The following is a 13,259-nucleotide window of genomic DNA, read 5'->3' as shown; positions in this document are numbered from 1 at the left end:
TTGTTTGTCATGTCACGTGATTGACTCTGTTTGTTGTTAGTTACAGAATACCTGAAGGAGATCTCTGGTTTCACCTGAGGACAGATTGGCTTCATGCTGCACACTTAAAACTCTAAACATTTCTTAATTAAACTCTGTTTTTTGAGAAACCTCTAATAAGAATGGCAATGGTCTCCAACATGGAGAGTGCAGGAAATGGGTCCTGACTCGCATAAATAGTACCACCACCACAGGTTGCTTTAATTTGTAAACCATCAGAAAAATAAAATCTCCTCCACTACTGCAGCAAAATACACTAATAGAAATTAACCTTAGTCACAAATTGGGTAACAAAATATCCAAACATATTTATTTGTCTCAACATACTGATCTTTTTGTTTGTTTGAATGATGAGCAATGATTATCGGTTGATAGTTGCACATGGCTTCTGTTCCCTCCCTTACTTCTGGTAACATTAAACAACTACACAATGCTATCAAATCATATGGTAGTGTACTGTTGATGTTCAGTGTTGTTTCTGGTCCAAAAAACATCAAATTCTGTGATATTTTACTGTATTTTAGAGGAAAGAAACATTATAATTTGGCTTTATTTCAAAGCTATAGTGCGTAGTTCCTGCGGCCCCCATTAGAAATTCTAAGTAATGACAACAAAACTGTTGGCGTGTCCACCTGATAGAAGCCATAGCGGACCATAGCCAAGGAGGACACAGAGGATTAAGAAACACAACACATGGACTCTTCAGAAGAGGTAATTATCTTCACTCGAGTTTCTGCGCGGGAAGTCACCGGACGACAATCTTCTGAATACTGAGAAATACAAAGAGAGTTGTGTGGAGCTGATAATCTTAATTAGCTTTGTAGCAACTCATTTAGCAATGGCTTTAATGTAACGGACGTTCATTAATATAAAAAAGATACGCACTAAAGCTTTAACAGCAATAACATAATTAACAGGTATTTGTACTGATGTATGGATGCAGAGCAGAATGAGAAATAGTCTGCAGTGTGAGACAAAATATGATCTACAACATAATTTCTCACATGTATGAGGTTCTGTTTGACCCATACCCCTTTTATAGGACTTTATAGCATGTGTTGAAATAGTTTATTTTTGGCTACCCATTAATTTGGATTTTGTGTTTTACTTATGGAGGTTCTGTTAAGGGGTCCAACTAACAATTTTTTTTTAATATTCATCTAAGACTATTTTAATTATGTATTCAAAACAGCCAACCCAATCCCCTATATCCAAAAACTACATGTTCAAATTGCATGTGATGTCTGTTATGTACGATTGCTTTTTTCTCTAGGGTCATTTGTTTTAACAGTTGGACCAACAGTGTTTTCACTGCATGGATGGCATCTGATTTTACTCATGTACTGGTTCTTTACTTTATTTCCATTTTACACAACTTTATACTTCATCTCTGATTACACTTCAGAGTAAACATAACAGTTGTACATTTTACTATACTTTTACTTTAAAACACAATTCATTTATAAGAGAATTTCTCATTTCAACAATTGATTTCAAACAATTACCATGACAAACAGTCTATATTTTTTGTATTCTTAAAATATAAATCTTGAAAATAAAACCGCTTTAATCTTGGACTTTTAACTTTAACTGACCTTAAAAATAAATAACACTGCCTTCTTGTAGTGCAGAAATAACACTTTACTTGACAGAAGGACTTGATGGGGAAATAAAAACTACAGGCATTTTGTTGACAGAAGATTCACTTTATTGAGTCAGCAGATTTCTTTAGACAAAACCAGCATGTTTCGGTGACACCAATAAAAGGACAGGAAGAAAAGTTGGTACTACTGCACATTCATTTTGTCAACAGACAAGATCATAAGAGACCGAGCAGTCCGGTCCCCCAGGAAGCATCATTCCTGGAATGACAAAAAGGACAATGCTGTTACTGCAGAAATACATACATACATAAAATGTATTAAAAAATTAATAAAGTAAAAATAAACAAATGTTTTGTTTCTGTAGTTATGGTTTATTTTATTGTTTTTATGTATGCACCTCCAACCTAGTAAGTGCTACTTACCTGGCAATACATCTGATTCTGATGCATGTAGCCTACATATAGAGATTAGGATCGCTTGTGGTTTTGGCATTAGGACTGCTCCGTTTTGGATACAAGTTGAAATTGTTTTACAGTTAGAAGAAACATGCTCAATTTGAAAGTTACGGTATGTATATAAAAAAATAAAAAAAAGCTCATTGTATCATATTTTAATCAATAACTCTTAAGGTTCTCAATAACTGTAGTGTCAGTTTGATAGTTACAGTGGAAGGACATCAAATCATCTTTGAAACCTGTCTTAGCTGTTCGATAAACACTCCTTTCAGTTGAGCTTTACTGTGGAAACCCTATATTTATAAAAAAAACAAACAAAAAAAACACATTTGTACTTTAAGAACTTAATGAGCAGCACCCTGTGTAATCTTCCCTTATAAATTAAGCTCCCAGATTGTGACCTCCCTTTTCCAGACTGTACAGTACACTTGTGTTAGTACAAATATTTGCACTGTAAACTGTATTCTAATAAATTAAAATAGTTAATTTTTTTTAAGAAAATCTTGAATCTGCCACAGCTCCTTCTGTATCTTTAATGGATGAATAATTGTGGCAGCAGCATGAGTCGTAACAAACACCAAAATGACATTCATTTTTGGAGCAGGGATGTTATGGGGTGTAGTCGGACCATGACACATATGACCGCAGGGTGTTCACTTTCATGAAGGCAATTAGACAACAGCTCCTTTATGACGCCCCTTTCTGACCTGTTTCCCTTCTCTCCCACCCTGGGCTTGGTTCTTTTGCTTAGGCATTTCCATGAAAAAAACATTCATACAAATGTGATAAACATGTTCGGAATCTGTTTCCTCTGAATACAGCTGCAACAAAGTGAAAGGAATATAGCCCAAAGGTGACTATATAGTAGAGGTTTGGCTGCAGGTCAACAAGCTAAAACGTAATCTGGAAGGTTATTACTTAAAAGTGGGAGCTATAAATTAAAACACAGGAGGGTGTGATGCGTCACATCTGACTAGAACTTGCGCCGCTGCTCAGACCTGTTCCACTAGTCTGGTGCACACCAACCTTTGATATGAGGTGTGACAGGCATGTTATCGGTTTAGCTGATTTGTATCTCATTTTGAGAACTGGGGCAGTGACACACCCCATAAAGTGCTGGAAAATAATTATTTTTGGTAAAAAGTTGTCAAGTGGACAGTGTATCATGATTGTGAAACAGAATGGCAGCACGTCCCAGAAGCATATTTTGCCACTTCCCCCCTTTTTTAGGATACTCCTTGTAAGATTGTATCCTTGTATGCCTATTTATGCAATTGTAGGACCTTAATATTAAAATAAGAAATTGTGTTTTGGGCCCATGGAGACGGTGGGGTATGGGGTGCTTGTTATCACTTTGTGATGGCCCAAGAGATAGGCTAACAGGAAATATTTAAAAGAAAAATATTTGTTTAGTGTGCCAAACAGCCAACACAACAAAGCCCAGTTCACTAGAGTAAAACTATTTTATATCTAAAATTAAATTAGCAAGGAGGTCTCTAAAATGAACTGCAGCACCTACCCCATCACTGCTGGAGGATGAAGAGCCTGATTTCTTGCCCTCCTTCTTTTCCTTTTTCTTCTTGTGCTTCATCTTGTGGTCTTTGCCATCTTTGTCCTTGGATTTTTCAGATTTATGCTCTTTGTCAGACTTGTGCTTTTTGTCAGACTTGTGCTCTTTGTCAGACTTGTGCTCTTTGTCAGACTTGTGCTCTTTGTCAGACTTGTGCTCTTTGTCAGACTTGTGCTCTTTGTCAGACTTGCCACCTTCCTTAAAATGGGAAAAGTTACATAATTCTGTTGGTTTAGTCTTAAGGATTGTGTTTGATTCCACTAATCATAAAGAATCAATGTATAGTATGAATTGTGTTGGCTGCAGTGTATTGTATTAAAAAAAGTTTAATACAATTAATACAATTTTAATAAATCACAAGTAATTGCCGAATTCTACTTATACAAAAATCCTACCTTGTCCTTTTTCTTCTGCCAGGGCAAATTAAACTCATCCTTCTGAGCATCCTCCTTCTTCACCACATCTTCCTGACCTAAAGCTGCACACATGCAAAAGAGACAGAAACAGAATCTGAGAGACACAGCAGGGGACAGCTACACATCCGATACACATTTTGGTTTTGTTTCTAAAGCATACATTGGATAATTAAGGTAAACATGACTGTTAGTCTTCAATTCTAGTTACCAAGAAAAATGCCGTTAAAGTAAAGTAAACGAGACAAACATATAACCTATAGCCTAATTCAAGGTTTCCTCCTGAATAGCAACATGATTTTGAGCCTACCTGACGACAGGTCGAAAGACATTTTGTTGACTCTGTTCGGCTTTCCCAAACAAGTGACTAAAGAAGGAGGGGACCGGCTGCATTTTATCCTTTCCTCACACCGGAAACAGATTAACCGCACCTAAACCATGTGACGTAAACACGTCATACAAACACTGCCCCGCTAATTTTACAGTCTATCGGTTAAACATTAATTTTTATGTAGCCTAATGTCCTCATGCTAGGTTCTAAGTACAGGCGGAGATAGCAGAGTTAGCTACTTCCTATGACAAGCACAACCTGTAACCCATCCACCTAGTAGTAGTCTACATCCACCACATCAGCTACCACTAGTTACACCACTGAGTAGAAGTATGACGCAGCACACAATGTAAACAAGTTGCACTTACTGTAGGTGCGTACTTAAGTAGTAGGCCTATATTTCACCACTGGTTGTGGCATCATTTATTTAAATGTTTATATTGGGAAGTTACGATATTATCATTTTTAAAGATGGATTATTGTTGTTGCTGGATAAAAGGCTAAGCCTTGGGAGAAGGGTGTGACTATAGCTGTTGCTGTTCAATTATGTGGAGATGTTCTTGATGATGATAAAATACTGGAGAAAAGTGTATACTTTTGGGATACAATGTAGGATCCATCTAACAATGAAAACTGATGTTAGATAACCTAAAACAGCTTGTATGTCATGTAATTACCAGCTGATGTAATTTTTAAGTGATAGTACGCTAACACCAAGACAAAGTATTACAATTGTGGGAGAAAGCACCCTTATAGTACCTTACCTTGTAGTGTGCAGGCTGTAAATAAAGCAACCCTTGGTCAACCATTTACACTGTTAAGTGTTTCCAGTTAGTATTTCACTGGTACTAAATGTTTACACTGTCATTTGCAGACTGTGATATTTTAGTAAAACATATGTTAGAGGCTTTATTCTCATTCCCCTCTTTATTTAGATACACCAGCACAACACACATCTGCATCCAAAGCCAGCAAATAGCTCCAGTGGCCATAATGTTAGTTCTTGCTCTGTACCTGAAGAACCGGAGATGTAGCAGTACCTGAAGGCAGCATAGGAAGTTAAGACAGAAAACACAACAAATAAAATCACATAGTTTTATTCAGCAAAGCAAGGATTTTGAATTATTTCATGTGATTGTGAATTGATATTTCTGCCACTAATGTGCATTTTCTTACCAATTAAAAAGTATTCCCTATATATATAGTCATTTATCATGGTATAATCTTCTTCCTCAACTTAAAATGTTGTATCATGTCACAATACATCTTTATATAGTAACCTCTCATCATAATATTTGTGAATTAAATCAGGGTGGTAACAACATCATTAGACATTTTCACATCACACAACATCCTTCATCCTTTTTTAAGAAATACATAACATCTATTTTGATCTATGACATCTAATTATTAGTAAGGCTTGGTGCCTCTCAATATGTCACTAGAGGTGAGGTGGGAGGTGGAACGGGTCGCTCCGTCTCCATACCTCCTTGGGTTCGCCATCAGAGACTCCATGGGGCTGGGAGGTCTGCGAATGGGCGTCCTATCTCCCACACTCAGTAAAGAGACAGAGACAGAGGGCTTGGAGAAAGCTGAAGGACTCAGAGGATCCAGCTTCACCATGGGTTTGGAGGGGAGTGACACGAAGGAGACAGAAGTAGAAGAACCGCCAGTCTTGGAACAGCTGTCACTGGGAGCTGAAAGGCCGCCACCAACTGAGCTTGAAACTTCTGTTTTTGGCAGGCCACTTTGCTCACCATCAGGGCTTTCCTGGAATGAAATCAACAGCTGTTATTTAAAAAGTTAACCACACAAAAGGACATTTTAGATGGAGAAAATATCAGCTTGACCCAACGTAATGCTTGTAATCACCCATAATATTTTTATTTTTATATTAGGAGCAAACTTACAATCTTTTTCTTCTTGTCAGTTTCACTTCCTGATGAGCCCGAACCCTGAAGGCCAAACAGGAAAAAACATTTCGTCATTTCACTTTCACATTAGATAATCTGATGATATTCCCATGTCATGAGTAAATTACCTTTTTCTTCTTCTTGTCCTTTTTATTTTTCTTGTCACTGCCACTAGAACTGCTGGAGTCCTGCTCATATATAATGCATGGAAACACTCTATCATCTATCTGTTTTAAACACAAAATTAGCATAAATGTTTTCTTATCACACACTACTGTACATTACCTTCTTTTTTTCGTCCTTTTTTTTCTTCTTCTTGTCTTTCTTCTTTTTCTTCTTCTTGTCATCATCACTGCTAGAAGAATCTGAGTCCTTGGTGGATGTAAATATGGTAATTCTGTTAATCTATTGCCTTTTTTTTATCCCCAAAAAAAGACATCTTAGGAAATAGCACTTACAAATATATTAAAGGAACACGCCGACTTATTGGGACTTTGTCTTATTCACCGTATCCCCCAGAGTTAGATAAGTCCATACATACCCTTCTCATCTCATCTCCCTTATGCTCCCAATAAGTGACAAAATAACGCCAACATGTTCCTATTTACATGTTGTGATTTGTATAGTCACAGCGTGTACAAATAACAAGGTCACATGAGACACAGCCGTCTTCTAACCGTAAACAAACTGGGAACTATCATTCTCACTGCTACTTGGGCGGAGTGATTAGCACAACAGCTGAAAAGCACCATTGTTACTCTGTGCTCCTCACCACGGGGCGTCACGTGTGCTGGGAGCAAATCACTCCGCCCAAGTAGCAGAAGTAGCAGTGCTTCGCCTTCTGAGAATATAGTTCCCAGTTTGTTTATGGTTAGAAGACGGCTGTGTCTCATATAACCTTATTATTTGTACACGCTGTGACTATACAAATCACAACATGTAAATAGGAAAATGTTGGCGTTATTTTGTCACTTATTGGGAGCAGTAGGCTAGTTGGAGTCGGTTACCTCCACATATCTGTGCTAAGCTAGGCTAGCGATGGTGCGTCAGACAGAGTTACAACACGCATGGAGATGAGAAGGGTATGTATGGACTTATCTAACTCTGGGGGATACGGTGAATAAGACAAAGTCCCAATAAGTCGGCGTGTTCCTTTAAGCAGGAGGCTATGTTGGACAAACACAACACATCCACTTTGTTTTACCTTTTTCTTGTCTTTCTTTTTCTTCTTCTTATCCTTCTCTTTCTTATTGTCTTTCTTCTTCTTTTTCTTCTTGTCGTCATCACTGCTAGAAGAATCTGAGTCCTTGATGGATGTAAATATGGTGTGTTTAAAGTGTGTTTATTTTTGCCTTTTATGTTTTTAATTTTTTGGACAAATACAACACATTGACTTTGTTTTACCTTTGTCTTGTCTTTCTTTTTCTTCTTCTTCTTATCCTTCTTCTTTTTCTTCTTATCGTCATCACTAGAAGAATCACTGGAGGAGTCAGAAGAAGAAGAATCCTGGACAGAAAATGATGATATTCATACAGCAGTAATTACACAGTGGTGATGTACCCTTCTGTTGTGAGTTGGAAGAAGTAAAAAGTGTTGGTCTAGTGATTACAGCCCGCATGCACGCTGACATGGTGATTCAGCTGTTTTACTTCAATCTTTCTACCATTGACCAAAGATCATCAATAGTATGTTATTTTGCAGAAAATGTCACTGGGAACTATCATTCTCACTGCTACTTGGGCGGAGTGATTAGCACAACACCTGAAAAGCACCATTGTTACTCTGTGCTCCTCACCACGGGGCGTCACGTGTGCTGGGAGCAAATCACTCCGCCCAAGTAGCAGAAGTAGCAGTGCTTCGCCTTCTGAGAATATAGTTCCCAGTTTGTTTATGGTTAGAAGACGGCTGTGTCTCATATAACCTTATTATTTGTACACGCTGTGACTATACAAATCACAACATGTAAATAGGAAAATGTTGGCGTTATTTTGTCACTTATTGGGAGCAGTAGGCTAGTTGGAGTCGGTTACCTCCACATATCTGTGCTAAGCTAGGCTAGCGATGGTGCGTCAGACAGAGTTACAACACGCATGGAGATGAGAAGGGTATGTATGGACTTATCTAACTCTGGGGGATACGGTGAATAAGACAAAGTCCCAATAAGTCGGCGTGTTCCTTTAAGCAGGAGGCTACGTTGGGCAAACACAACACATCCACTTTGTTTTACCTTTTTCTTGTCTTTCTTTTTCTTCTTCTTATCCTTCTCTTTCTTATTGTCTTTCTTCTTCTTTTTCTTCTTGTCGTCATCACTGCTAGAAGAATCTGAGTCCTTGATGGATGTAAATATGGTGTGTTTAAAGTGTGTTTATTTTTGCCTTTTATGTTTTTAATTTTTTGGACAAATACAACACATTGACTTTGTTTTACCTTTGTCTTGTCTTTCTTTTTCTTCTTCTTCTTATCCTTCTTCTTTTTCTTCTTATCGTCATCACTAGAAGAATCACTGGAGGAGTCAGAAGAAGAAGAATCCTGGACAGAAAATGATGATATTCATACAGCAGTAATTACACAGTGGTGATGTACCCTTCTGTTGTGAGTTGGAAGAAGTAAAAAGTGTTGGTCTAGTGATTACAGCCCGCATGCACGCTGACATGGTGATTCAGCTGTTTTACTTCAATCTTTCTACCATTGACCAAAGATCATCAATAGTATGTTATTTTGCAGAAAATGTCACTGAGTTGTCAATGACCAGCTGCTTCATTTTTGTCAATTTCCAGGAGCTAATATCCTCAAATGTTTTAACTTTTGTAACTCATAATCAACCAAAAAACAGGAATGGAAAACAAAAGATGAGACGTTCTCACCTTCTTTTTCATCTTATCCTTCTTCTTCTTCTTTTTCTTATCTTTCTTCTTCTTCTTCTTCTTCTAAAATCGAAAAAGGACAAATACTCATGATGCATTTTGCTGCTGTTTATCTACGTTAACGTTGTAAACTTGGCTACTGATAAATAATTCATATAATAGGGAAAAGTACATTAGTGTGTTTGTTTGTTTGTTTGTGTGTGTGTGTGTGTGTGTGTGTGTGTGTGTGTGTGTGTGTGTGTGTGTGTGTGTGTGTATGTTCTTGTTTAACTATATGCATAGGGTCCAATACCGAGAATACAGAATACTTGTGGTTCCGGACAGCTTTGTGGGGCCAAAATGCTGGACCCCCCAAGTTTAGAGGGCTGTTTGAGGGTTAAGACTTGGTTTTAGGATTAGGGTTAGAATTAGGTTATGGTTAGGGTGAGGGTAAGGGTTAAGGTTATGTATTTAGTTGTGATGGTTAAGGTTAGGGTAAGGGGCTAGGGAATGCATTATGTCAATGACGGGTCCCCACAAAGATAGTGAGACGCACTATGAGTGTGTGTGTGTGTGTGTGTGTGTGTGTGTGTATGTGTGTGTGTGTGTGTGTGTGTGTGTGTGTGTGTGTGTGTGTGTGTGTGTGTGTGTGTGTGATCTCACCCTGTCATCATCACTATCCGAGGTAGAGGAGGAAGAGCTGGACTTCTAGAAAAGGATATCAGTCAGTCAGTCAGTCACAGAAGTGCATCCTTGTTCATTAAGACACCCAATATATTTGCAATATTGTAACTGTATAGTATCAGATAAATCATACCTTTTTCTTCTTCTTCTTCTTCTTCTTCTTCTTCTTGTCATCCTCACTGTCAGATGAGGAAGAATCCTGGGACAGAAGTACGGTAGATAGTTAATAACACAAATGTTTAAAGTGTACTCCATATATTCATGTTTCATTGTTTTCATTAAGTAGTCCAATAAAACAGTTATTGTTAAATAATCTGCTGTATTATGGGAAATGTGTACATACCTTCTTCTTCTCCTTCTTCTTCTTTTGCTTCTTCTTCTTCTCATCGTCACTATCAGAGGAGGAAGAGCTGGAGTCCTGTAAAGAGAGAGCCGAGGATGACCTAATGACATTAAACAGCACAAGTAGAAAAATGTTATATACAGAGGTGTTGTAAAGGCACAAACCTTCTTCTTCTTCAGCCACTTATTTTTCTTCTTCTTGTCCTCTTCACTATCAGAGGACGAAGACGAGGAGGAAGAGCTGGAATCCTGTAAGGAGAGAGAAAGCCCAAGATTATATAATAACATTAAGCAGCACAAGTACAACAGTGTTATATACAGAGAAGGCACACACTTTATCCTTCTTCTTCTTCAGCCACTTAGATTTCTTCTTCTTGTCCTCTTCACTATCAGAGGATGAGGAGGAGGCACAAAGCTTATCCTTCTTGTTCTTCACCTTCCTTTTCTTTTTCTTGTCATCTTCGCTGTCTGAGGAGGAGCTATCAGATGAAGAGGAGGAGCTGGAGGAGTCCTGTAGATCAAATCAAATACAAATATTCACAATGATACGATATCCACATAATAATTCAATGAGAAAGACACACTCACGTTCTCACTTATGGACAATTTTGAGTTTTTTTATTCACCCAGCCTGCACACACTTATTGGTTTTGTACAAATAAACTAAATTCACCGTGCCGTTAAAATACATAACAAAAAGGCAACATAAGATGTACAGGCCTATTTATAATGTATGTCTGATGCAATTTAAAAACAATAACATCTACAGCTACTTGTATACCTTTGCCTTCTTCTTTTTCTTCTTCTTGTCTTTTTTGTCCTCATCACTGTCTGAAGATGAATCAGAATCCTGTCGCAAAATTATTATTTTTTTACATCACTGTGAATTCTGGTCTTGAATATCCTGTAACGTAACTATACTACACAGTGGTGATGATGCACTATGACAACTGTAAAGCCCATTGAAAAAGCTGCATTCATTTATATTTTGTTTAAAGGGAGTAGAGACTAACTTCGGATTTCCACTGAATGCAGAACGTCTGCGGACCGGCTCCGCTGCGGAACGGCTGCGTGCTCCGCCGTCCGTCAATACCCACTAGGTCTGGATTTGTTGCGGCACGGCTGCGGCCATGACTGACAGCTGTAGTCACGAGGACCCGCTAGATCTCGCGAATTCACGTAGAATAGAACCGCAAAACCAACAACAGTTTGTCTCCATCCAGAGGAGTAGAGGGGAAACAGCTCTGTGCTGTGTTTTCACACTGCGGAGCTCTCTGGCGTCAGGCAAAAATAGGAGCTCTGCATATCTGCTCCAGAGGGCTGCGGACCGCCGGAGCTGGGACGCAGTCGGAACGCAGCAGTTCTGCAGTCAGTGGAAATACACACATTGACTTTAATGAAAACCTAATAACTCCGCCGACGTTCCGGAGCGGATCCGCAGCCGTTACGCATCCAGTGGAACTTGGGGGTTATGCATTCTCTTTACAGCAGCATTCATATCGTGATCACCTTTTTCTTCTTCTTCTTCATCTTCTTCTTCTCCTCCTTCTCCTCCCCTCCTTCTCCCTCATCATCACTCAGGTGGCCTTCCTCAATACCAAAAGGGAATGCCTTTGCTCCCCCTGCTGGACAGGAAACACCATGACAACCAAAACAGCAATACTTTTTTCCAAGCCTCCAACCTCTGCTTGATTTGTTCAAGAGCCTCTCAGTAGTTCACGTACCTGCCGATCCAGAGGACAGTTTGCCTTCCTCCGTTGCTTTAAGCTCTTTCTTGGCCTGTCGTGACAAAAAAAAAAAAAAAAAAAGCTCCAATGATTTCCGGTGGATTTGTGCATACATGTGTTGCATGCATTCAGTGCGTGTGAGTATTTCACCTTGTCAGCAACTTCATCTTCCTTTTTATCTCCGTCGGCACATGGTCCTGCAAGCTCACCATCTGCAGAGGAGTCCAGCAGTACTGCATCAACCACATCATCAGGTTTGGTTGCAATTACAGCTGCAATTTATATTTATTACATGGAAATACTGACCAGTTGCTAAAAGAGCAGTAGCACTGCAGAGCTCATTCTGCTCTTCGTCCTGTGGAAGATCACAAATACAGTCACGCTCAGGCTTACTTTGTATACTGCACCCTGTATGTCCCCACACACTGTATGCAGAGATGTGTACAGTACACACAAGTACAACATACCCTTGTTGACGGATCATAAACAAAGTCTACAGACCCATTCATTGGGACACAATTTGAATATAGCTGATAAACAATATATGTTTATTATGTTATTACAAAGTAAGCACACCCAACTGTAGATACTGTTCATACTTGGTGCATAACAAAATGAAAACTAAGCGTCCTGTATGCAGAAAACCAAAAAAGAAAAAAGTGACCTGACTCAGCATTTCTACAAGAAGTGAAATGGATTGAGTTTCACGTGATGAGCAGCTTCAATCCTGACCTGAAAACCTTCTGAATCTTTTAAAGAAAAAGGAATTTTACCTTTTTCTTGTCCTTCTTCTTCTTTTTCTTCTTATCTTTATCACTGTCAAAAGATGAAGATGCTGATAAAGAGCTGGAATCCTGTGTCAATGAAAAGAAAGATTATAATCGTCCTAGATAAAGAATTTATTTGCCAATCATGCAACAATTGGTGAGACATTATTATTATTTATTCAGCAACACAAGTCTTTTATTACACAGTTATGTCATTGGCAAGAAAACATAGAGTACATGATTCATTGTAACTGTAAATGTGTTACTGTATACTTTCTGCAAATTCCTCCTAATTTACACAAAAAATGTTATACTCAGAAGCAAGCTCAGTTGGACAAATTTCACACTGCTTTACCTTTTTCTTGTCTTTCATTTTCCTTTTCTTCTTGTCCTTTTTCTTCTTTTTCTTCTTGTCGTCGTCGCTGCTGTCAGAGGAGGATGACGAAGAGCTATCTGAGGAAGAGGAGCTGGAGGCCTTTGAAAGAGAAACAAAACAATTAACGTATCAGTTTAGCTCATTACACAGAGGTAGAACAGACAGGCAGTTGACACCCAATATATTTGCAATATT

General features: G+C 38.5%; 2 protein-coding genes across 2 annotated transcripts; both read right to left on the bottom strand.

The window, feature by feature from the left end:
- Positions 1-1,724: 1,724 nt before the first annotated feature.
- LOC144515632 (uncharacterized) lies at positions 1,725-4,504 on the bottom strand. Its single transcript, XM_078246652.1, has 4 exons — positions 4,392-4,504; positions 4,064-4,146; positions 3,618-3,866; positions 1,725-1,901 (listed from the first exon to the last, which is right to left on the bottom strand). Exons 1-4 carry the CDS (start codon positions 4,411-4,413, stop codon positions 1,896-1,898), a joined length of 360 nt encoding a protein of 119 aa, XP_078102778.1. The 5' UTR covers positions 4,414-4,504; the 3' UTR covers positions 1,725-1,895.
- Positions 4,505-5,493: 989 nt separating this feature from the next.
- Positions 5,494-13,187, bottom strand: LOC144515630 (uncharacterized). Its single transcript, XM_078246649.1, has 21 exons — positions 13,044-13,187; positions 12,695-12,775; positions 12,228-12,276; positions 12,072-12,133; positions 11,919-11,973; positions 11,704-11,819; positions 10,976-11,044; positions 10,529-10,705; positions 10,360-10,443; positions 10,196-10,270; positions 9,986-10,051; positions 9,832-9,876; positions 9,190-9,252; positions 8,753-8,854; positions 8,553-8,654; positions 7,730-7,831; positions 7,530-7,631; positions 6,611-6,697; positions 6,454-6,513; positions 6,323-6,367; positions 5,494-6,182 (listed from the first exon to the last, which is right to left on the bottom strand). The coding sequence occupies exons 1-21, from the start codon at positions 13,059-13,061 to the stop codon at positions 5,823-5,825; spliced, it is 1,920 nt and encodes a 639-aa protein (XP_078102775.1). The 5' UTR covers positions 13,062-13,187; the 3' UTR covers positions 5,494-5,822.
- Between the last annotated feature and the right edge of the window lie 72 nt (positions 13,188-13,259).

The sequence above is a fragment of the Sander vitreus genome, chromosome 3, assembly GCF_031162955.1.
Source record: "Sander vitreus isolate 19-12246 chromosome 3, sanVit1, whole genome shotgun sequence".
NCBI classification, from domain to species: Eukaryota; Metazoa; Chordata; class Actinopteri; order Perciformes; family Percidae; genus Sander; species Sander vitreus.
Note: the sequence above shows the minus strand (reverse complement) of the source record. Positions and strands in the feature narration are given on the sequence as shown.

What these genes read in the sequence shown, in the direction of transcription:
- LOC144515630 (XM_078246649.1), bottom strand. An exon ending in AGAAGAAGGACAAGAAAAAG is followed by an intron (nt 12,277 to 12,694) that starts GTAAAATTCCTT and finishes GATCTTCCACAG; the next exon opens with GACGAAGAGCAGAATGAGCT. An exon ending in AGTGGCTGAAGAAGAAGAAG is followed by an intron (nt 10,271 to 10,359) that starts GTTTGTGCCTTT and finishes CTCTCTTTACAG; the next exon opens with GACTCCAGCTCTTCCTCCTC.
- LOC144515632 (XM_078246652.1), bottom strand. Translation starts at nt 4,413, where the DNA reads ATGTCTTTCGACCTGTCGTCAG. An exon ending in GTCTTTCGACCTGTCGTCAG is followed by an intron (nt 4,147 to 4,391) that starts GTAGGCTCAAAA and finishes GCATGTGTGCAG; the next exon opens with CTTTAGGTCAGGAAGATGTG. An exon ending in GGCAGAAGAAAAAGGACAAG is followed by an intron (nt 3,867 to 4,063) that starts GTAGGATTTTTG and finishes TCCCATTTTAAG; the next exon opens with GAAGGTGGCAAGTCTGACAA.